The sequence below is a fragment of the Papio anubis genome, chromosome 1, assembly GCF_008728515.1.
Source record: "Papio anubis isolate 15944 chromosome 1, Panubis1.0, whole genome shotgun sequence".
Lineage (NCBI taxonomy): Eukaryota > Metazoa > Chordata > Mammalia > Primates > Cercopithecidae > Papio > Papio anubis.
In genome coordinates, this window is record NC_044976.1 from 196,145,791 (window position 1) to 196,171,593 (window position 25,803).

The 25,803-nt window shown below is 41.5% G+C and overlaps 1 protein-coding gene across 4 annotated transcripts in view; it reads right to left on the minus strand.

Annotated features, from left to right (window-relative positions):
* The window catches only part of PBX1 (PBX homeobox 1), a 327,299-nt gene that overhangs the window by 28,123 nt on the left and 273,373 nt on the right, over nt 1-25,803 (minus strand). The window contains exon 10 of one of the 4 annotated variants that reach the window (XM_009192809.4): nt 6,518-11,459. The exons of 2 other annotated variants lie outside the window; for them this stretch is intronic. In XM_009192809.4, coding sequence (XP_009191073.2) covers nt 11,367-11,459 — 93 coding nt within the window. In that variant the 3' untranslated portion in view covers nt 6,518-11,366. Of the gene's footprint in view, nt 1-6,517; nt 11,460-25,803 lie in introns of those variants that run through there. One more of the 4 variants, XM_009192817.4, reaches the window with a different exon arrangement.

The following is a 25,803-nucleotide window of genomic DNA, read 5'->3' on the forward strand; positions in this document are numbered from 1 at the left end:
TACATATATTCACTCATTTAATTCTCCCAGTAATTCTGTGAAGTAGATACTAGAATTGTCTTCATTTTATTGATGAGGAAACTGAGGCACAGAGACATTAAACAACATATCTAAGGTCACATGGCTGGTAATTAGTTACAGTAAAATGGGAAATTTGGTCTTTGTCCCCAGTTCCTGGTACAGAACAACTGAAACCTTTGGAATTTCCTCAGTGATAAGGGTGATAGGAGAGTCTTTTGTTCTAATGAGGTGACTCTTGGCAGGCCACTAGATAGCTTAAGTATGGGGGCTGGTCACCAGAAAGACCAAGACTTGATTAAAAGGTTAGAACTTTCAGCCCCACCCCACAATTCCTGGGTGAGAGGCTATAGCATGGGTCACCAATGCCTATGGGCAATGATTTAGTCAATCATGTGTATTTAATGAAATCTACATGAGATCCCTAAACAATGGGTTTCAGAGAGCTTCTGAGTTATTGAACGTATCCACATGCCAGGAGGGTGGCACATCCCAACTCCATGGGGTCAGAGGCTCCTGTGCTTAGGACCCTTCCAGACCTCCCGCTATGTGCCTCTCTGTTTGGCTGTTTATTTGCATCCTTTATAATAAACTGCTAAATGGAAACAAAGTGGCTTCTTGAGTCCTGTGAGCCATTCCAGCAAATTATTGAATTTAAGGAGGGAGTCATGAGACCTCCCAATTTTTAGCCAGTCATCAGAAGTATGAGTGACACAATACTTATGGCTGGTGTCTGAGGTGAGGGCAGACTTGTGGGACTGAGCCCTTAAACCTTAGGAGTCCGACGCTAACTCTGGGTAGTTGGTATCAGAACTGAGTTAGATTGTAGGACACCTAGTTGGTTTTCGGGAATTGGAAGAGAACTTCTCATCTGTTGTCAGAGTGGCCTCAGGAAGAACCTGGCAGTAGCAGAGCTGGGATTCAAGTATGTGTGGTCTTGCTTTTAGGATCTCAGTGAGTAAACCAACGTGGTCCTCAATACCAAAGGATCCAGAAAGCACCCACAGCAGCAGATAGGGGACCAGTTATGGCAGCAATTGGAAATATTCTCACCAGTGACTCAGAAGGCTTAACTAGGTGGGAACAGAAAAGGTAGACACATTTGAAAGGGGAAAATCAAGAAGATCAGAGGAAAATACTTCAAGGATTATTAGTGAATTCCAACACAGCAGTTACGTGTATAGAGAAACAGACTTGCCACGTGTTCTGAAGGTATAGCGCAGGAAATGGGCTCTAAGGGAGGGCTCTTGGGAGGGCGGAAACACACTGCAGCCACGTGATGGCTGAGCCTGGGCGTGTGCTCCTGGGAAGACTCGCCTGCGAAGCATTACTCAACCCAAGGAATTAAAGCTGAACAGTGAAAGCTTTGGACAGATCTGGAGATATCGGAAAAAAATTAAAAATATAATTCAGAAAAGTATGTTAGGAAAACAAATGTCTGTGCCCAAAAGCAGAGAGTGAGCCCTATGTAAGACAGAGAAGGGATGGAACCAGGAAAAGGAGCAGGCGAGAACATTTTAAACTTTGCAGGCTCTGCTGAAAAGGAGTTGAGGAACACTAGGAGAGACACATCAGGGGTGAATCTCAAGGGGAGGGCAGAAAGGAATGTTTCTGCTAACACTGAAGCAGCAGCAGTTATTCAAGGCCTGGAACTCCAAGGTGGAGGGAAGGGGAGGCTTTGTGGGGAGTGGTGCCCAGGGAAGAAGCCCTGCCCTCTGCACCAACAACAGCCTGCTTCAGGATTTGAGCCTGACTCCAATTGAGACAAAGGAAAAGCCCAGAGAAGGTCATGGGCTGGAGGAATTCCAGAGAAGGAAGCAGCAGAGGTCACAGTGGTACAGGGATAAACATATCTGGGATTAGGGATGTAGGGTTTAAAGGGAAATGGAAATCGAGATAAATCTTAAATATGTATATGAATACCAAGGGGGAGGCAGGAGCCTCAAGTGAGCCTGTGGACTGGAGAGGACCCATTTTACATTTTTGAATTTTTCACAGAGACATGAATATTTCAAAGGTCATTCTCAGAGAAAGGAGGCAGAATGCATAGATTGGATTGTTTCCCTCAGGATATAGGAAGCAGAGTGCAAAATTAACCTCTTGTTGGTGGCTGTGTTTCAACATTACATTTGATAGTACTCAACTGGCATTGTAAAGACTGAAATAAAAATTGTATTTTTAATTTTTCACATGCTCTCTGTCTTTCCTGCTTCCTCACCAAGTTTCCAAATCTCTTCTATGGTCATTCATTACCACCGGTCATGTTCTATGCTCTGGGCTCTGGAAACCTAACTGTGCTGTAGGAGTCTGAGCTTTCCTGTGTTTTCTAAATTCTGTGGGTCAGGCCAACACTGGGATATGGTTCAAATGCCTACTAAGTGACTTTCTAGAAAAAAAAAAAGGGATACTAGAAAGATTCAAGGTTGGATTAATTGAACTTTGGAGGGGGCAGACGGTTATCCTCATTTCAGTAGAAGAGGCCCGCTGCTGTTATAGAAGGAAGGCCTTCAACTTTACTTCTGGCAACGGAGTGAGGGTGTACTGGCTGGGAATGAGCACACTAGGAGGAAATTGGAGACTGTGGAGTTGTAGACTAATATTTCTTTGAATTTTAATTTAAAAGAGAGGAAGCCAGGCGTGGTGGCTCACGCCTATAATCCTAGCACTTTGGGAGGCCAATGTAGGCAGATTGCTTGAGCCCAGGAGTTCGACACCAGCTTGAGCAACATGGAAAGACCTCAGCTCTACAGAAAATACAAACATTATCCGGGTGTGATGGTGCATGCCTGAAGTCCCAGCTACCTGGGTAGCTGAGGTGGGAGAATCATTTGAACTCAGGGAGGTCGAGACTGAAATGAGTCATGTTCGTGCCACCTCACTCCAGCCTGATGAAACAGCAAGATCACGTCTAAAAAAAAAAAAAAAAGAGAGAGAGAGAGAGAGAGAGCAAGAGAGAGAGGTATTTTGTTTTGAACTTCAACTTCTGTCTGAATATTAGAACGAGAGATCTGTATTCAAATGTATGCGATCACTTGGGGCCTTTTATGCTATCACAAAGTGCGTGTTAACTCTGGTGAGCTATGTCGTGTGGCTGGGCATTGTGGGAGAGAGTGAATTTTGGCTGAGGGTACAGAAGAACCTGGATATGAATGAATGTACCACTCTGATCTATCCAGAAGCATCCAGAAATAAGAGCTGCATTGTCTTTTGCATGGGTCCTGGGAGGATACACAAGGACAATGATTCTCCAACGAATGTGGCCGTGGGCAATGCCACTGCTATAACCTTTTACAACCTTCCTTATCTCACTTCTAGCATGCCCAAGGTGACCTCAGAAGTCTGCCTAAGGCTGGAAGCCATAGGTTGAATCACACTGGCCTCGGTGGTCAGCAAAACCACTTACTTCTTTGTACACTATAGTAGCTTTTATGCAGGAACGACAGGGAACTCCCCAAAGCAAAGCATCATTCCTGATTCAGGGATCCAGATTAAAACAACCTCCTTGAACTCACCCACTGCATGTTTTATAAGACTAGGTTCTTGTGCCTCTCTCCACACTGGGTGTTTCCAGAAGGAAGGCTATATTCTGCATACGAAATGGTGGTCGGTAAAATTGACATTTGGTTGCATGTTTAAAAAAATTTTTTTTTTTTTTATTTTAAAAGTCTTATCAAAGTAAGTAGTGGGAGTGGAGAAGGAATAAAGGAATCTGTAACTGGTTGTAATCAATTAGTTGCAAACACTACTGCACTTGGACCAGTCATGTCTCTTTTTAAAATGGGGATTTGGCCACGCATGGTGGCTCGTGCGTATAATTCCAGTACTTTGGGAGACCAAGGCGGGAGGATCACTTGAGGCCAGGAGTTCGAGACCAGCCTGGCCAACATGGTGAGACCTCATCTCTACTATAATTACAAAAATTAGTTGGGCATGGTGGTGCATGCCTGTAATCCCAGCTACTTGGGAGGCTGAGGCAGGAGAATCGCTTGAACCCGGGAGGCGGAGGTTGCAGTGAACAGAGATCACATGAGACTCTGTCTCAAAAAAAAAAAAAATAAATAAATAAATAAATAAATAAAATGGGGATTTGGTGGAAGTCTAGTCTATAAGGACAGCCATGTACAAATCTATGGTTTGGGAGAAGGGGTGAGCATATGAGATTTTGTGATTTTAAGGGGTTAGACCCATACTTCACCATGCTCTCTAAGATGACTGCTGGCTGCCAGAGTTGATTCTTCCAGCTAGCAGTAAACGTATCGGTGTGACCCGAAGATGGGAACAAGGTGGCCCTGACGTACTGCAGCTCTCCCTTCCTAATGACCATAGGCTTGGTGCTAAGGCAAGCTAGAAAACAACATTTGGAGAATGTTGGAAAAAAGGGGTTGTTTACCTCGCATTCTTACATTTCCATAGAGGTGGAGACTTTTGTTTCCTCTACTTTGAGCGGGCAATATTGGATTGCACATCTCTGGCCCCTGTTAAATCCCTCTCTTGATCTTTGTGAAAAGTAATCAAGCCAAGTGTGGAATGCTGACATGGAAATGTCTCTACTGAAAGTGTGTCTAATCAATGAAACAGCTATATATGGGCTTGTCTTTTGCTCTTCCTTATCCCATCACTAGGTGTGATGGAGATGGTCAGCTGTCTACAGAATTACTGTGTGCAATTATTCCCAGGAAGTGGCTGCCTAGCCAGGGACTACTTTTCTAATCCCCACGCCTACCCCTAACCCTTGCATTTAGGAATATGAATGGAAGGGAAGTCTTGGTCAAGGCTTTCAAGAAGTGGGTGGGCCTTCTTCACACCCTTTCCCTTCTGTGGGCTAGATGTGAAAAGCTACAGATCCTTGGAGGACGGATGAGCCACAAAGTAGAAGCAGCTAGATCCCCGAATTACTTCAAGGAGAGGAAATGACCAGGGACATTTGCCTTGGACTATACCATAAGTGAGAAATAGCTTGTATTGCATTTGAGGCAGTATACATTTTTGGTCTATTTGTTATATCTATTTAGTACCACTCTAAGTAATACACTAGGTGGGTGAGTTAGACCCTAATTTTCCATGCAATTGGAAAAGGAAGTAATCGGAGCCTGCTTGCTCCCATAAGTATATTCCAATGTTTAGATTTGAAGAGAGAACACGAGTCCTCCATTTTGGCTTCTGGTAACACTCACCAACTCAACATTAGCAGATAGCTGTAAATGTTGGAGGCCAGTAGGCACTTAACTTGTCCATTAATAAAAATGATAATTTGATTCCCACAGGCTGGGGATGCTTTGATCTTGTTCCTATCGTTTAGAATTGTGATTGGGATAAGTGATTGTTAACTCAACTTTCAACACATACTCGTCTCATACAGGATCTGGACAGAGCCTCATAGGAGAGTTACAGCATGAAAATGAGAATGTAATGCATGTGATGGCCCTAGAATAACATGTCAAAAGCCAGACAAGGAGTTCCATCCCACTCTATGGATGGGAAGACGGTGTTAAAGACTTGGGCACAGACTTAGGTGCGGAGGCCTGGTGTTCCAGCTAGAACACTGGGGACACCACATTCTGTAACACATCAAAACCTCAAAGGTCAGGGGTTCCATACGGGTGCAGACTATTGGAAGAGATGCTTCTTTGGGATGGTAGGCATAACAGATGGTAGAGATGCACATCTGTTGGGAGTAACATCTATCACACTCCTGAGAGCCTACAACTGGGTATGAGTTGTAACCTAGATTCCTTCCCCTGAAACATCTCTTGGGAACCACAATTTTCCTTATGACCAGATTACAGCAGACAAAGAGAAGAAAAGGAGAATCACTGGGCAAACAGCCATGACTTAGGAACTTAGAATTTACGATGGACAATACTCCTGGAATTTCTTTGAACTGGTGCTTGGTGGATGGCTGCCAGTTGCAAGCAGACAAGATGGGGTGCTCTGTCCCTCTGTAAGACAGCTATTGTTTACCCACAAATGATCCTTTCTTCCTTCCTTCTGATCTCCTGAGTGAAGAAGGTGGCCCATGAGGTCTCTGCCCCACCACCATGGCATGTAGACATTTCAGTGATTAGGGCAACAGTTTAGACCATCATCTACACTAATGCAGGCCTAGTTTGGGGAAAGAGAAGTTGCCAGCATGTAAGAAAAGAAATGTGCACAAAATACAAGTTTTTTGTTTTTGTTTTTTTTTTTTTTTTGCAACAAAAGAAACTATTTATTTGGAATATGCATTACCAGTACAAATTAGGAGACTGTAAAACCTACACCGTGTTAGTATCATTAGAGAACACAAAAGTTCAGTTGGAATCAAAAGGGACAGAAGCCTGTGCTCTCACAGAAGCAGAAAAGCTTAAACTTTCAAAACCAAAACAGAGCAGAGCTTTGCAGGTTTATACTCTGAAAAATAAGAAAAGGGGAGGGGTAGGGGGAGAATAAAACCAACAACCAAAGGAAAGCATTTCAAAATGAAAATGCCAAAGAAAAGAATAAGAGAGAAAAGGAGAAAAACATTGAATGTTTTATTTATTTTAACAAAAGAAAAAAAAAAGTTTACAAAAAATAAAAGATTCCAGAAAGCTTTGAGCTAGGGATTGAAACCATAAAGGTGATGTGAAAAGCTCATCATTATGTTGTTATGACTTCAAAAGTACAAGCGCTCGGGTAGGAATATTTCCTGAAGCGTTGCTCCACAATTCTGCATTATTACTTTACTTTTCTTGCTGAAGTTCTGACCACTTTCTGGACATAATTTGTTGAATAATGGATATTTAAAATGAAGTGTTTTCCAGATAATACGGCTTTCTTTTTTCCTCTAATAAAAACATTCCAAATCAAGCCAGTTTTGCAATTTGCTTTAAGCAGCTGCCTAAGTCAGAGGTTACTAAGAGGTATACTCTGTGAAGTAAACTTAACCTCTTAGCATTAAAACTACAGCATTGAGCCTGGCCCAGTATCTCATCAACTCTTCATCCAAAAGCAGGACTCAGCTGGCAGACTGGCCCCAAAGACTGCTTCCTGCATCTAGTTTACTTAGCCAATGGTGCCCATCATACCAGCATCTTCTGCAGGACTCTTCTGGAAGAAAAGGCTCTGTAGTTGGAAGAGGCCTCATGGAATGTAGCTATTAATGAGGGAGAAAGAAAACAAAGTACTTGGCTGTGACAATCAGAATCAAAAATGGCAAAAACCTTTCCTGATAGCATACAAAGTTCCCTTGGATTAAATGTTTTGAATTTTTAAAAGGCTAAAAGGAGAAGCATGTCCCTGATTTTATTTTTCTCAGGGACCACAGGAGGGCCACCTCTCTGGAAATGCAGGTGAGCAAAGAGACATCAACGTGGGCTTGATCTTTGCTTTTGGCATTAACTGAATTGTGAAGCAAAGTAGAAGAACAAGCTTACTTGTTCTCACTACTCTGCCATGTCGCCTTTTCACATCACCTTGTATACATATTGAAGAAAAACAGCAAGATCATAATCCTGACAATTAAAAAAAGCCCCCCCACACCAATAAACAAACCAAAAATAACACAAAACAAAACATTTTTTTTTTGTATTTTTAAGAGCAAGAATAAAGAAAAGAAAAGAATTTACTTCTGGGTCTCAAAGTTAATAAACATAATAATGTGTTAGGTTGTACCTATTATGCTCACTATTCCAACTTTTTTTTTTTTTTTAGTTTACAAAATGAATTACTGCCACTTTTAAACATTGTGAAACAAGAAATGGATGTGCACAACTCGACACTTTTCTAGCATTCTTGAACTAATTCACAAATGCAAGAAAATAAAAGAAAAATGAGGGAAATGATGAATGTAGGTAGTTTGGTGTTAAAAACTAATGCAGGAATGATGCGCATTGTCACAGAAAGAAGAAGGGAAATTCCCCATCCTGTTTTGCGTGCTATGAGGGTCATTTTTAAAATTTTTATTATAAACACTATTAAATTCAGACCGCTTTTTTGGTTTTTTTTTTTTCTTTATCTGAATATACAAGAACATTCATTATCAAATGTTCATCATCAATACTACAAAGAACGAGACACAAGTCGCAAGAAACAATGGAAAATGTTAATAAAGCTGAAAGAATCGTTGAGTATTTTTTTGTTTTTTTTAAAGTTTTTTTTAAATTTGAGTTTCTGTAGTTTCATCTTTTTTGGTATCGAAGTCAGGTTTTTCTGGGCAGAAAAACAAAAAGCAGAAGGAAGGAGAGAGAGAGAGAAAGATGTGTGAGAAAAGGCAACCAGCAAATAAAGAACCACCACCATAGCAAAATGAAACATAAATTGAAAGAAGGTGCCACTTGGCAAATGTACTGCACGGGCGTCAATTCCACGCCAGGGGGAGGAGGAGTTAGGGATGAAAAGGAGGAGATAATGAAGAGTTACAAGGGGGGCAAACCCAGGGTCTAGTATCGTTTCTCAGGGGAAATTCACTGTCGGGGAAAATGGAGCACTCCCACATCTATTAGAAAATGAAGAAATCCTGGGGTGCATCTTGGTATCTGTAGGACTGGCCTAATGTAAATTCCCAGGAAGCTGTGTTTCCAGAGGCATGCTCCTTTCCAAACCCATCCTGCTGCTCTCAGTGCTCTCCTGCTTCGCCTAATGTGGACAGATCTCACGGATGCCACGATGGATGTCGGAAGTGATAGTGGCCTTGCAGGGGGTGCCAGGGGGAGGTGCTGGGTGTAGAGAAGACTAAGTGAAGTGCTGGTTGGGGAAAATGCTGTGAAAGGTGATCATCAGTGCAAACTACTGCCCGGAGAGAAACTGCCTGTGCAAATGTAGCACTGCTCTGATATTTTGCATTAACTTAACATGGTAATCATTTCAAGCCACATCTGGAGTCACTCTTCTTGTTTCCAAGAGAACCCTTTCGTCTCTCTTTCGTACTTTGCCCTAAGTCAAGCAAATGTGATTCAACCATGTTCTTGTGTGGGTAGTTTCATTATATTCCTGCCACTAAGATGGAGTTGTCCACTGATTCTAATCACTATGAAGTTGTCACACAAATGCTCCTTCTAGGCATCTGTTCTAATTAGGGCAGAAGTTAGTAGACACATCCTTTCTAGTGCTTTTTAGTCATCAAGGCATAATCTCATTTTGCTAAATATTTAGTGTTTGCGTTTCCTTCAAATACACATTCCCTCAAGTTTCTTCAGAGGCAGCCCCTGCTCCCCTGAGCACACAGAGAGTTTTCTATTCATGACTGCAGTGCCATGCAGAATTGCCATGTCCTTGTTAGCTGCCCATTCTCACCCTCAGGGTCTCATACTTCTCCCTGGAAGCCTCCCAGGCAGTCAATGTGACAGGGACCAAGTATGTACGAGGCAACATATTGGGTTCCAGTGCAAACTAAGTGAACCAGGGCCTATTTTTCTAGTTGGAAAGTTTTTCTTTATCCTAAGAAACCAGACAGACCAAAACCAAGAAGATCAACAAAAACTCTTCTCTTTGTCATCATGGTGATGACGTCAAGGTACTGATATTAACCAGAAGTTACAACAAGAAAACCATTTATTGTCCCTAGATGGCATGAACCCATTTATTTCAGGGACATTACTTCCCCTGACTTCGCATTTACAGATTGAATATGAATAAAATCAACTTCTTCAGTCTCTCAGAAGCCTCTTAGTAAGCCAGGCATAACAGTTCCCATCTCACAGATGAAGAAAATGAGGCACCAAAAGATTTGACCACCTCCCACTTAATCAAGTGATACTGCTGCCATCTTTATATCTTTATAGCTGGTAGGGTTGGCTATGAAGATGGTGAGCTCAGGGTACTTTTGAGAATAGCTTTCCTGTACATGCTATTTTCTCATGTATTTTTAGTACATGCTGTGTTCCCAGGGAATAAAACTCACTGTGATGATTTCAATGAAAACATTATCTTCCCTTTCCCCATGATTCTCAGGTCCTCAAATGAAGCTAGCAAAAGTTCACATGAGCCATGTTCTTATACAACTCTTTCCTCTAGAGCAGTAGGTCAGGACCAAGAACATAGTGTGGCATAACATTTTGGAAAATGAATACAGTGTGCCTAATATAAAACAAAAAAACGAAACAGAACCGAGTCCATTAAAGACATTGTAAGTACCGTATGTGGCTCCCTGAGTGCTCCAGAGGGTGCGAACAAGAGTAGTTTACACTGGAAACCTGGTCTTCCTCCAGATCAGGTCCTGTGTATGCCATTCTGGTAAGCGCACGCTAGTGGGCCTGCAGGTCCTGGAAGCCACAGACACATACTGCTTCTCTCTGTCAGTGACCTTCACTTAGAGTCACTAATTCCCTCTCTCGGGCTCATAAGGTATAGTGCTACGGTTATTAATGTAGGTAATTGTATATGGCATCTTGGGAAAGTGAAGATGTGAGATGGTGCGTGTGCCTACATGTGCATGAATGTATGTGTCTATGAAGGCATAGTTGAGGTTGAAGGGTTTCAAGATAAGAACTTTCTACTCCTTACTGATGCATTCACCACCATGCCTAACTCAGGCCCAGTTTTGCAGTAGGTTCTAAATATTGCTTTCTGAGTGTTAAATGGTCTCCAAAGACTGTGCCTCTGAAACTGAGAGCTGTCGATAGCGGGATAAGAAAGACTGTAGGAATTCTCCACCTGCTGTTCCCATGTCCTTCCCTGCTGCCTGACTTCCTGCCTGGGATCCAACCTAGCGGAGATGAAAATGAAAAACGTGGCACCTGTAAAATCCCAGCTATGACAGTCCCCAGTGAATAGCTGGGGCTGGGAAGGAAGAGGAGGAAAGTGTTCCAATCAGTACTGTCCCCAGGGAGGAAAAGCAAGAGGAAACAGGGAGGCCTGGAATGAGCAGGGCAATGTGGCGTATTCCTGCTAAGAGGTAGTGAGAGTAATAAGAGAAACAGAGAAGGATTGCCTGTGAACATAGGGAGTCAGGGATCCGAGTGAGGTAAATTTGGCTCCTCAAACCACCAGCATGAAAACGTACAAACACTTTTATTATTTTCTTTGTAATTTTTTTCCTCTTTAAATTCATCTAATTGTTGAAAATATCCTTCAGTGATATGAGAGAGGACGGGGACCCCGGGAGTCTAGGACAGAGGCACAGGGGCAGGGAAGATGACGAAAACCAGGCTGACAGCTGGAGGCAGGGAAGGGTGGCTTCTACCCAGAAAAAAAAAAGGGAAGAGAGTATAAAGAAGTGTCCAGATTGGCTGAAATAGCATCCCAAAGAAGAGAAGAGAAGGAGACTCTTATTGTGTTTGCTGATTGCTTCGACCTCCAGTCTGACCGCTTCAGCGTTGGGAGAGAAACCCTCCCTCCTGCCCCTGCCCCAACTGGGGCACAGGGTCAGCCGGGATGCGATTGCTGGGAGATCAGTTGGAGGTATCAGAGTGAACACTGCCAGGGCCTTCTGTAGGGGAGGTCACTGATGAAGGGGTAGTAGCATCCTGCCAACCTCCATTAGCCTAGAAGGGAAAAAGGGAGAGAAGTCAGTCCTCTGAGATCGGGTGGCTATTTTCAGCAGACAATGACAATGAGGCAACTTGTGTAAAGGACCTACCACAGTGCCTGACACATAGAGACACTCATCAAATGGGCAACTATTACTGTGAGTGATAATATTCCCCCCACCCTCAAATAAGTTTGGGTTCTCCCAGTGAGCCTCTGGATACGATGTTAATACCTCCCACTAGTATGATGTGTTTATACTTCTCAAAGACTCTGTAATTAAGTCCCAGCCAGCAGTGAAATGATAGCTGTCCTGCAGGTCAAGAGACTCAAGGTTTTGGTTCTGACTCTGGCAACAACTAGCTAATGTCAATGGTAAAGCACCTTCACCTATTTGACCTTAGTCTTCCTTTTTGAAAAATAAGAAGGTTGGCTCAAATGCTTTCTAGGATTCTTTCTGGCTCTGGATGTCCCATATACTTACGGGATTCCAGCTACCTATTCTACACAAGGTTCTACACTAGATGCTCATGGGTATATAATGGTGAGTGAGATGTAGTTCATGTTCTCAAGGAGGGAGATAAGCCCATGAATGAACTATAAATCAAGGCAGAACCTAATAAATGGTAGAGTCCCATTGTTATGAAGTTTCAAATGAAAACAATATCACATTTTGTTGCAACATCAGGAAATACTTCATAGAGGGAGCACTCTTTGAGGTGAGTTTTGAAAAGTACAGAGGGTAATTCAGGTGACTATAACAGATACAACAATGGTGCCAAGGCCATAAGGACTGGTCAGTGTGAATATATCCAGAGAGGTGGTGAGATGAGAAGGTATAGGCTTGAGCTATATTTGGAGATCATTTTTATAAGACTCTAGATCCAGGAGCATCCCAACAATAAAACTGTTAAAACCGTTCTAAAAAAAATCTGTTTAGTAACCACCCCTCTCAAAAAAATTCCAGCACTAAAATAGTTGAAGAATGCTATGCTATGGTGGTTAATTCATGATGCATAATTCATGATTGCTTATATGTTTTAAAGCATTGAAATATAAGTGTGCTAAAGTGCCTTTCCCCCCTTCAATTACTGTGCTCCTTTGGAGTTCATGTTGAACAGATCAGGTCTGAGACGTCTCTGGTAAAACGATTTCTATTGTACTATCCTCTTATTCTCTGAAAAATCTGGGGGAGATGGGGCAGGTATTACTGTTGCTGTTCGGGAGGGACCACCGCTTCAACTCCTGCATACTCCACGGCACCTGGAGAGTGCCTGGCACTTGATAGGTGCTAGAAATGTCCGTTCCCATTTTATTCATAAGAGAGCAGAAGTGCAAGAGAAAAGCAGGTGTCCTGGTTCATGACTGAGAACACAGGCCTTGAGACCTTTGAATCAGGCTCCATTTTCTCTGCGCTTTTCATCCACTTGGCTTTCTTTATCATTGGCTCACCCACATGATGCTCCAATTTTCCCAGAAAGCCAGGCTTTAAATTCAAAGCAGCTCCCACCAGTTACTTCAGCATCACGGTAGGTTTTGTTCACACCTCACTGAGAAGCAGTTCTGGATACTAAGAGGGCATCCTGAGCAATGCCAAGAACAGTGCTCCCCAATCGCGGGTCAGCGAATAACTGCCCTCAAGTTCTAACCTCCCATCTCCTAATCCAGTCAAGTCTCTCCTCTCGCTCCTTTCCTCTGTTGGAGGACATTTCCCCTGCTGTTTGTGATAAAGAGATTAGATGGAGAACAATAAGGAGGAAAAGAGTTCTTTCTTTCATAACAGAAAGCTTTTCCAACTTTTGGGGGCAAAGACTCTGTAGTATAACCAGAATCAAGAACAGAATTAATTCAAATTCCTAATGCAAGTCTGTCACGGGGGTGATAATATTGTAGCCTACCATCCCAACCAAGAATATAGATTCTGGTGCCATTTTAGGCTAAGAGTGGCGGCTACGTTTATTTTTCCCAAAAAAGATCCTTAAATGTCATTTTTAAAAATAAAAATAAGATGTACTTACTCTATAATATTTGGGAAATAAGAAAGCATAAAAAACAAAATATACAGCATGCACCCATAATTCTACTACTTGGGGAAAATTATTCAGCTTTGATTACACATATAATTACTTTGGTATCTGTTTCTCCTACTCGTTTTTATATGTGAATGTTTACCAGATAGATATTTAGATAGATAGATAAGTAGTTAGACAGGTAGATAGGTAGGTAGGTAGGTAGACAGACAGACAGGCAGGTAGGAGTGTATCTGTGGGGGCAGAAGGTAGGGGTTCTACTTTTTAGAAGAAGCATGTCACACTGGGGAATGCAGCAGGTTCCTGAGATAAGAAAATCTGGATTTCCAAAGCACAAAGATATTTGGAAACAAAGTGTTTCAGGAATAAAAATGACTCAGCAGTACAGAAATTTAAGAAAACATGACAGAAGTTTTTAAGTACAATGTCATGAAGTAGAGTAAAAATCTGGTAAAAAAAAAAGAAAAAAGGCATGTATCTTAGAATCAACCTGGTATAAAATAAGCAGATAAGGAAGCTTTATGAAAGCAGTGAGCATACATGTCATAGAACATGGAACAATGGAGTTCTATTACATTGCTCACAAATCACCACTCTAACTATCATTTAGCCATGCCATAATTCCATTAAGATAACAATAAGTGGCGCAAAAAATGAAGCCATTAGTAAAGAAAATTAGTTCTGTGGCGTTTCATTAAGAAGGAATTGACAAGGCATTCTATATTGCCCAGAAGGTTCTGGGAGACTTCTTGAGTCATCCCAGACCTCAAATATCTCAAACAGTAAAAATTTGATCTCTTTTCTTTAAAAAGTTCTGTTTTCTCAGACCAGTGTGTAAGATGTCAGGGAGTACAGAAACCCACAGATGGTAGAAAGAGGAATTATTTCAAGCTCATATCAAAACCAGCATTATATTATTCTAGTTGACCTAGTGAAGAATATATAAAACCTTCTAGCTAAAAGAAATACATTTAAAAAACTCTCTTTCACTCTCCTTTTTTCCACTCCCCCTCCAACCATAAACATTCACACAGATACACACACACACACACACACACACCCTCAGATTTGGCAAACCCTCCATTCCAGTTTGCCCAGGACTTTACCATGTTAGTACCTAAAGTCTCACATCCCAGTAGACGTCTACAGCCTGGGCAAAATGAGACTGCTGACCACCCTGTTCCAGGATATGCCAGCTATGACCTCCCACTTCTCACCAAATTTAGGACATTGTAGCCAATAGGGTTTAAATTAGAGAAACACAAACACTTTTTAGAAGAAGCATGTCACGCTGGGGAATGTGGAAGAATTCTTTTCTCTAGAGGGGCTTTATAGGATGGTATATTATTTGCTGCTGTTACTGCTAAAACCATCAGAAGATAGAAACTGCAAGCAAACCCAACTTAACCGGGTTTCCTGTAAATCACTTCGGCTGTTTCAGCTGTATCATTCTCGCTTTAATGTAAGACGTTCAGAGGCTGCACCGTCTTGGGAAACAGCTGACCTCGCTTACTGCCACGTTAACCCTGGGGAGCAATTCCTTCCCTCTTCCTCACTGTGGGTGAATATTAAGTAGGAAACTCCGCCTTTGTCTGTTTATTTATCTCTGGGCACAGTACGAGGAGAGGATGCTTTCATTAACAAACGTGCGGGGGTTGGGGGGTGGAAAATAAGACTTTTATTTTTATTTTTTTCTGCACCTCAGCTTCCCTCTCTACATTCTGATGCAAACAATTCTTTGTAATGAACACACTCTTGGAAATGCTAATGTCATAAACCATACTGAGGGGTCACAGGGTGGGAGGTAAAATCTGCAAAACCAAAGGTACTCTTTTAATTGCTAAAAACGTTTTAATGGAAGAGTGTCTACATTTGCACTCAGTTTTATATAGGTAATTCTGTGGCCTGTGATGCAACACCTGGGAAGTGTGACCCAACGTAACTTTTCATTCTACCAAGTGAAGCCTAAGCCAGCAGAGCAGGCTCAACCTGGAGCTCACGAAGAGAGAAGCTCATAGAATATAAAACTAGGACAAAATACAGTAGGTTCCCAAGATAAGAAAATCTGGATTTTCAAAACACAAAGATATTTGGAAACAAAGTATTTCAGGAATAAAAATGACTATTTACTCTATGGTCTACCCTAAAGAATTTGGCACATAATTTGCTATACATCAAATTTTGCTAGAACTTCATCTAAAAGGTAATGCAAAACATGCCTGTCTGAGGAGGTAGAGGGAGCTAGCTATTGAGCCAAGGACGGGGCAATGGCACATGAGAAAACCCACATGGTTTCTCCTGACAGGACACGCGACACAAAATTGCAACCCAAACCCTGCCTTTTCTCTACCACCCTCCTTGAACCAGAATGGGGGCCACAGGTAGTAGCTCTCCCTCCCTGTTGTGGATCCAGTACTGCTTTTAGCCCAGAGCAGTGGCTGCTGGGCTGAGAACCACCTGCCCCATCTCCTCTTTTTCCCACTCTTCCTCTGCGCTTACTTTAGCAGCACACCGTTGATGCAGAGAATTCATCACCTGATGTGACAGCCCAAGCAAGCCTGGCACTAAGAAACTCTCATTTGCAACCCAGAAATACGCTGAGGTGCCACAAACCGGCTGATGTCAGCACAGAGTGGAGCTAGATCTGCATATGGGCCAGATGCCATTACTAGAGATGCCTTCAGCGTGGGTGAGGAGCTGTACGTGCTCCGGCCCCTCAATCACCCAGTCACTGTTGGGGCCGGCCAGGAAGAAAAACAAAGAGACATGGATGCATCCTCTTTCCCTCTCTATGCAAACACACACAGAGCCACTATATATCAGGGACATCAGCTCACATAGTAGAGGTCACATCCTAGATTCATCATTCTTCTATCAAGCTAGAAGAAATATGTCTTCCTGATACGCTTAACACTTTCCCAAGATTACACAGAGAGCACTTTGAAAAGACGCTATTGGAAAGCCCCCGCAGGGATGTCAAAAGATTCAAAATTTCCTGGGGAATTTTACAGTGGAAAACAGATCCAGGTCCGGTCTGGGTATTCCTCCAGTCCTATCTCTAGCTGCCACCAGAGCTATCTTTCAAAAGTGTCATTCTGTGCATGTCATCTCCCTGTTGAAACCTTCAAAGGCTACTCATTGGCCTCAAGATGAGGTTCAATGTCCTCAGCAGGTCCGCAACAGCCTTGATCTTGCTTACTTCCCATATCAACACAAGTATTTACATTCCCATGAATTCCCATGACAGAGCAGCCATCTCATGGCTGCTTCTTTCCCCTTGAATGCTGTGCCCTCACTCCTCCAATTACATCGCACTCACACCTTGGCTGCTTTGTAAGACTGGATTTGAATATCTTTGCACATCCATCTGTCCCCTGGCCATATTTTTTGTTTCTTCCTCCTACAGGCCCCCAGTTCTATGTATGTGCCTCTATCACAGCACATGTGCTGCTGTATTGTGTGTGTTCCTTCACATGTCGGTTTCACCTACCTGACCATAAAAGCAAGGCTGTGGGATTTGTCTTTTACTCCAAAGTGCCCACCACAGTGCCTGACACATCACCGATTTGATAAACGTTTCTTGGAGAGGCATAGAACGAAGTAAAGAAACACTTAGTGGCGCTGTGACATCCATCCCCCAACATGGGCATGGAGAGACATGTGGCATCAGATCCCTGACCTCCATAATTCAATCCAACTATATGTAAATAGCTGTGTACAAATATTCAAAAGACAGAGCAGAAGCACCGTCAAGTTTCTGGGTAACTTTAATATTCAGGCGGTGAACGTTTCTCTTACTAAATTGGCATCAGGGAGATTTGGTGCTTCATAGCTTATCCCAAACAAGCAACGATAATTAATAGTTATACTATTTTGTTTTGCGTTTAGAGAAAGCAATTGAGAAAGACACTGGAACCTGACTGTTGCAGTACCACAGCTTAGCACACCGTCTTAACAAGGAGTGTTCTCCAGAAAGACACAAGGAGAAGGGAGGCAACCCACACTGCATCTGTATCCCAGTTACCACCCTGAGCACAGTGGGAATTGAAAAATGCAAAATAGACATAGTCTCCTAATGGCCTGTTGCGTCCTTGAGCCCCTGTCTTTTCTCTCTCTGGTGTGAGACCCATATTCAGATTCAGCTTCCCTCTTAGGATCTAGGAATGACATTGCCGGATAAAATACGGGATGCCCTGTTCTGTTACATTGTAATTTTATAAGTATATCCCATGCAGTGTTTCCTTACCAGATTTGATAAATCTGGTAACCCTATCTAGGAATAACATGTGTTCTCAGACAGAAGAAATTTTATTCTGGCCTAGTTTGGTATCATAAGTAACTCAGAATCAATTTTGCCACTTGTCTTACTTGGACATTTTGCATCAGTATGTTCATACAGGAACTTCATTCTTGTGGTTGAGACCATCTCTACCAAGCTTATGCCTAGCTTTGCTTAATTTTCTGCTAAAGCCAATCCTCTGCTTGGATTTCCTCACGCTGCTGGCTCTAGGATTCCTGTCTCCATGGTCCTTTGACTGCTAGAGTATCCTCTCTAATTGCCACCTGCCACTAGGTCAGCCCCTGGTGGCTTCACATCAATACCACACCACCACACACCTCTCTTGTCTGGCTCCCATCAAGCCTCTTGAACCCTGAGATCTTGTTTATAGGTTTCTATGTTCAGAAAGACTAGCAGTGCAATCAGCCATTCCTGGTGGAGAATAGAAATCCTTGCTGCAAAGACTTCTGTAGTTTACGCTGCCGCAAAGAAATAATTTTTCATTGTCAAAGTGAGAATTCTTCCTTTACTGTACAGAGACGTCAAGAGAGGGGATTTTTTGCCTTTGCCTGTCTATCTCCTCTGGTCTCTACAAATTCATATTATCTTTCAAGGCCCAGCTTGAGAGTCACCTCCTTCTTGTAGGTTTCTTCAAGGCACACTTCACCCACATCTCTAGCCTCTAATATCACTGACTTACTGATCCCTCATTTTGACATTTAAAACGACGTGCAACTTTTATTTACCATTTAAAATCTCCAAGTGCACACCATATGTTTTTGGCTGTAATCACTTAGTTTTTAATTACGTAAATACATACTCAGTGGCTACTTGTGCTACATACTGGGTAAACAGTGGTTGATAAAGTAAGCTAAAAAAATCTCGTTTCTGCTCTCAAGGAGTTTACTGTTTTGCAGGAAACAGACATTTGCTGTATTATCAAAATAATGTATATAGATTCTAGATGGCAATAAGCGCTAGGAGACAGTACAAAAGAGGGACCTCACTTGGGCTTATGGAAAATCAGCCTGAAGGTAAACAGAAAACAGACAAGTCAAGAGTGGGGCAAAGAGAAGCCTTTCCAGAGTCTCCAAGGGATTCAAAGAAGGCCAGAAAGAACGGAACAGAGCTGAGCACAGTGGTGAGTGAAGCAAGATAGGACCGGAGAGGAGAGGACTTAGCCATGCTTAGACGTGCAGGCTACATGAAGGGCTTTGATATGTATCCTCAATGAGATGGTAAATCATTCAACAACAAGCCATTACAGGACTAGGCTCATGTTTGACACAGCAGCTGCTCAGTTAAGCACTTGGTTGAATGGATGGAGAAATGATGCCTTTGAAGCCTTCCCTTGGTGTCTCATTCCTGTGAGTACTGGATGGCTTGGCTGCAGGTGCCCAGCATAACTGCACAGTTATAAGGAATTGTTCTAGGTACATCTCTTGCTCTGGATCACAAATATATAATGGCACATAAATCTAGTGTGAACTCTTAGTCCTACTTCTCAGGAGAGAAAACTAGATCTCAGAACCCAGGATTTGCCAGACTTAGGATCCACTGCCTGCTACTGCTTTTTGGACATTTCAATTTTCAAAAGCTGGAGCTGTGGGACAATATGTGGGCTCCACATGCAGAGCACGGCTACTTGGGATGCTCACGGCTAAAGGCAGGTGACTCATGCTCTTCAGTTTACCTTTGGGAATCCCTGTGTTGTTTATTAAGATGCTAGAACATAGGAACCACAAGACTGGCCTCAGAAAAGTCCAGGGATTCTAGTATCTCCTGCTACTCAGCAACAGTCCACTTCACCAAATTTGGTTTTGAACAAGACAAGCTCTGCTCCTCCAGGGCTATGCTTCTGGGGCTCTACCATGGGTGGCACCATTTTGCCAGTGAATATGGCTTAACTTACACTGGCAAGGCAGAGTTCTGCTCTAAGACCTAAGAGTAAGATGGTATATCTGATCCGCGTTCACACAGTAAGAAAACAAACTCCCTCATTACAAGTTACTACCTTGAATTTTATCTTGCATGCACCCGAACTGCTAAGGGGTGCTCAGTCACCAACTGGAAGATTCCATCAACTGTAGCATCATCATAGTGTGCCCTCTTGCCAACATCCTAATGCCACATTATTAAAGTGCGCTTGTATAATACATCAACTCTGAGATCAAGATCTACTCTGGCTCCTTCTTAGCTTTATCCTTTTCTAATGAATCTGTTGTGAAGATTCAGGATTAATACTGCCATAGAAGGCATCTGACACACAGGGGGTGGTTTTAGTTGAGCCTCTCCATAACTCACACAGTATAGGAGATAGTGTGCATTTCCAGGTTTTGGATTGAGTTGCCTTCCCATTTCTGTTAAAGGTACAAATAGGACAGTTAAACATAACATGTTCATGTCTTACAGACTTAAGGAGTCCTTAGGCTAAATGAACATACAAGAGGCTAAAGCTTGAAGTTTGATTTTATTTAATTTTCCAAAGGCTATCCTGATCTCCTGGCAACGAAACGTAAGCTCAGCTTGATTTTAGCTAAACAAAGGTGTCTTAGTGCAGAGAATTCTATTCATATCTGAATAAATAACCTCTACCCTCACAACTGCAAAAACCAAAACACAAACACACTTCCACACATCAACAAACAGCATTTGACAACATGCATAATTTCTATATTTATTATATTCACGTAGAGCTGATACACATTTTGAATGTACTCATAGTACCTAAAGAATATAGACAGACACAGAGATGCTACTTATGCTAGAAAAGAGTAGCTACGTAAGACAAGGCAGTTATGCTTCCTCATAAAGCTCACCCTAGATAACTCAAGTAAGGGTATTCTTTTTCTTTTTTAAACTCTCAATATAAATTATCTGATTGGCTGACTATATACAGCCCTGAATTCTTCATTTCATTTTTATAACCTTTGATTTTGCTTTGGCTTTGTTGACAAGGCTATTATTTACTAAGGGTACACACAGAGACTGTATACACATCTTAACGGTGAATGGTGGCTACACATGAAATGCACACACAGCCAGTATGTGTGAACCTGCCTTCGTGGGCTAAATCTTGAGGCTATTTACCATCACACAGGAAGCTAAACCCCTTACACTTTTCTGACCATCCAAGAGACAGCAATTACCCCAGATTATCAGACCAACAATGACATGCCGTGTAAAGAGAGACACTGAGCCAACTCCACATCCCAAAGACTGGCATATTCAAGTACACTTAGGACATTAATAGCAATTTACGTGCCATCACTGAGACAAAGCCACAAAGGCTCCGTTGGCAGCCTCTTATTTTGAAGCCTATTATTTGTGGGAGTTACAGGCTATAATCACAACAGAAACTTTCAAAACCCTTATCTTCCGTGACGCACCAAATCTATTTCAGAGCCATAATTGCTATGTCACCAGAGAGTTTGCTGCTTAATGCACTCAAATGCCATTTAGTGTTTGCAGGGTCATTACAGCTAACAGAAGGGTTGGGGGGGATATAGTGGGAAGCAGGCCCGGGCTTGGGGGTGGGGGATGCAGACAGAAAATGTTGACAAGAATGTACAAGAACGGGGTGCTAATGTCCATTGTGCCAAATCTACTGATGGGAGGATACTGTTGTTTTTAAAATTCTATTTACTGATGAAATGAAAACAAGAGCTTGAAAACAATCTATGTGCTCAAGAATTTTGAATTCACTTGACACCACCCTAGAGATATTCAGGGGATGCTGGGGAACTCCCTCTTTTATTCTGGAATTCTCATTCAAGTGAAAGGGGGTTTGAGTTTTTGCAATTTTTATTTTTTCCTTTTAAAGAGTCCCAGAATTTCTGCAGTATAAATCTTCCACCTGTACTGTGGACTCAGGAGTCTGCTCTGGCTTTTCTGTACATGTGCTGCTATGGGATAAGATGGGCAGAGCAGATGATGGTGAGATGTCAAAGTTCAACAACCTAGAAGAATGTGTTATCTTACAGATAGTGAAAGAAACAAGGAGACTGATCGAGCATCCAAAATAAAACATCTAGTCACTCAAAATACCATTTTCTTGACCTAAGTGTAGCTAAGGTCATAAGAAAGCTTTTTAAATAGATGTGGCTGTTATCTCTTCAACCTGGCTATAAACCAGTCAAGGACTTATTTATTTGGCTTAGGGTCATACTAAGCCTAGGGCAGATCGCCCCACAAACTTTTCACTAACATATCTCTAGGTTCTTTTAGAAAATTCTTGGGCACTATTTTACAACCTGAGATTTTTCATAGATCAGAAAGATAGAAAATGTCAAGCTAGTTCAGATTGTAGGGTTAATTAATTTATTTATTTTAAGATCAATACCGGCATCACGTACAGATGTGTCTTTAGTTTTCCTAGGGTAACAATCCAGCTTTCACTCTGAAGAACTTTACACAGAAATAGGATGAGACTTGGGGCCTTATTCCACAGGAGTCCTCCTCCACTCAGAAAGAGAATTTCCCCTATTTACTAAATGCTCGCCTAGTGCAGGAGGATTAATATCCTTATTGTGTAAGAGTTCTTAGAAATCAATAAGAAAAGAGATGAACATTTCAAGAATACATACAAAAGGCCAATAAACATATAAAAAATGTTCAATCGCACTAGTAACCCAAGGGATGCAAATTAAAATAAAAACAAGATGCCATTTAATGATTTGATAATTGACAAAGACTGAAAAACAGTTGAGGTTGTGAGGAAATGGAAACTACCAGAAACTGTTAGTGAGAACCATAAATTAATAGAAGTTCCTAGAAGAAAGTTTACAATACATCACAAAGACTGTAAACTTATGCATACCCTTTGATCTAGTAATTCCATTTTTAGAGATTTAGCCAAGCAAATAACAGAAAACGTACATTAAATTTTCTGTACTACAAAGCTTACCACCATGTTATTAATAGTAAAAAAAAAAAAAAAAAAACCCAAAATCAAAACATAGCTTAATGTTCTATAGTATAAATTGATTAAACATATTGTGGACTTTCCCTATAACAGTTTCCTATGCAGTTATTTAAAGTTATGTTTGAGAAGAATGTTTAATGATATGGAAAATATTCATAACACATTTTTAGTAATATAGGTAGGTAAAATGAATTGTCACTTTCTTACACCCACATAAAAAAACACACTTATACATAAAGTGCTAGAAGGCTATGAGCACGAAGTTAACAGTAAATTTTCTTCTTTGTAGTTTTCCTGCATTCTCCAAATTTTCTACATTAAATATTAATTTGCAATCAGAAAAAAATTTAAAATTTAAACAAAGTGTCTGAAGAAAAGTCCATATCTAACTTATGTCTTTGTTCTTTGTGGCCAATCTCCAGAGCTCGTTAGAGAAGAGCAACCAATGCAATTTGCAGCCATCTACAGGTCTTAGGAAGAAAGGCTGAGGGAACTCAAGACTCTTTTCCCCAGAGAAGAGAAAGTCAGCAAGTGATTTCATAACTCTTTTCAAAATACAACAATTACCTGTGAAGAGTGTTAACAGTTGTTTTTTCCTTTCCATGAAAAATAGGGCTGGCCGGGTGTGGTGGCTCCCATCACTTTGGGAGGCTGAGGTGGCTGGATCACCTGAGGTCCGGAGTTTGAGACCAGCCTGTCCAACATGGTGAAACCCCAACTCCACTAAAAAATAGAAAAATTAGGCTGGGCGTGGTGGCTCATGCCTGTAATCCCAGCACTTTGGGAGGCCGAAGCGGGCGGATCACGAGGTCAGGAGATTGAGACCATCCTGGCTAACACAGTGAAACCTCCTCTCTATTAAAAATACGAGCCGGGTGTGGCGGCGGGCGCCTGTAGTCCCAGCTACTGGGAAGGCTGAGGCAGGACAATGGCGTGAACCCGGGAGGCGGAACTGGTGGTGGGCCGAGATAGTGCCACTGCACTCCAGCCTGGGTGACAGAGCGAGACTCTGTCTCATAACAACAACAACAAAAAAGAAAATTAGCTGGGCGTGGTGGCGCATGCCCGTAATCCCAGCTACTTGGGAGGCTGAGGCGTGAGAATCACTTGAACCCGGGAAGTGGAGGTTGCAGTGAGCCGAGATTGTGCCACTGCACTCCAGCCTGGGTGACAGAGTGAGACTGTCTCAAAATAAATAAATAAAGAAAAGAAAGAAAGAAAGAAAGAAAAATAGGGCCAATGGAAATAGGCTAAACAGCAAGATCAAGACAGAGTTGCTCAAGATCAGGTATTAGATCTCCTTTTCATTTTCTTTGCCTTAATGCCCAACATAATTCTGGGTAACAAGAAGTCCCAAGAAAATGTCTACTAAACAAATGAGTGAATGAATGAATGAATGAATGAATGAATTATGGATCAAGCTCAAGGCCACTGAGATAACACCTGCCCCCAAAGAAAGTATGGAAAAGAGAAAATACAGTAACAGACATCTGAGCTCTGAATATATACATACATACACACACACACACACACACACACACACACACACACACATATATATACCCATCCCAGAGTATACATACACCCATAAAATATTTCTGGCATAAAAATTATAGGGTATGCAATACAAATAAGTTGGAGGTAAAAGATGGGTACCAGGCTATGGTAAACAGAAAACACACACACACACACACATACACACACACACACACACACACACACACACACACAAAGCCATTTTCTCGTGGGAGAAATTCTCTGGATAATAGAAATACAAAATACATGTCTGCAGGGTTTCAAGGCGGGCAGAAAATCCGATCTGAATGCTGGTTAAAAAAACATACACACAAAACCCACTGACAACAGGTTCAACTAGGCTCACTTTGAAAAGCATTCATTGAGCACCTACTGTATACCAGGCCTGAGTTGAGGAACAGGATATAAAACTATGATCCTTCTCTTCAGAATTCTATGGTCTAGCGAGCAACGAAAGGTAAGTGTCAGAAAAGAAATCCCATTCCAACTCCTGTGTACTAAGCAGTACACAGGCACAGTCTGAAAGAACTAGGAAGTACTTCCAGAAGACAGGCCTGAGCCTGGTCACGTAAGATGAGTGGGATTATGAGACGCTTGCCCACTGCCATAGGTTCTGGGCTATGGATTCTACTGATTGAGAACTTTGTTGCCCCTAACAAAGGTCCATCTTACCTGTGACAAGAGGGAAAGAGAATGTACATTTTATAATGCTAGACACTTTAGGAACCTGTGATCTAGAAAGGAAGTAAAAGAAAAGTACCAGGGCAGGTACTGGGTGTTTTTCAACTGCAAAAATCACCACATTAGACAAGGAATGAAAATTGATATCTGCAGATCTATTTTGCTTACCTTCAGTTTTTTAAAATTTTTTATTTATTTTTATTTTTTTTTAGCGAGGGGACGGTTATTGCCCTGATGCCTGGCTTTCTCTTCTCTGAACTCTTTTGTGCTTACCCCCAAAATAAATTTCTAATTATTTTAATACACTTGAATTACATAAGTTAACGTACACGAAGTGTCTACCACATAGAAAGAAGTCAATAAATGTTAGCTATTAATACAATTATTAAGTGTCATTTTGGCCTGTTAATTTTCTCTCCTTATTGTTTTTTAATTGTTCTTTAATTTACTGCCTTAAACCACTTCCTTATTTTATTACTACTTGATCTGTTTTTTAATCTTTGTAAGTATCTTCTTAGCTGGTGTTATTTATTTTAACTACTCATTCTAGCTTATTTTATGTTTTTATTATTCTCTTCAGTGCTTGTGTATCTTAATTGCTTTTAACTTTCATTTTATAATTTACATGCAATGTTATCACTCTCCTGCCAGTTTTATTCTTCCTGTGCTTTGTAGTTGATGAGTAAATTCTTTCTTCCTACTTTTCTTTTTCTTAGTTCCTTGCTATTCTAATTTTTAAAATTATATTTTCTATTTAATTTTCTAGTTTTATTTCTATTATACCACCCCTGCAGGCTACCGCATTTATTCTTTTAAGTTACTTTAAAAATCCACCTCTACTGATACTTCACACCTAGATTCTAGAACAGTTTTGCCTTCTGTTATAATGAACACCACACGTTTCTCAACAA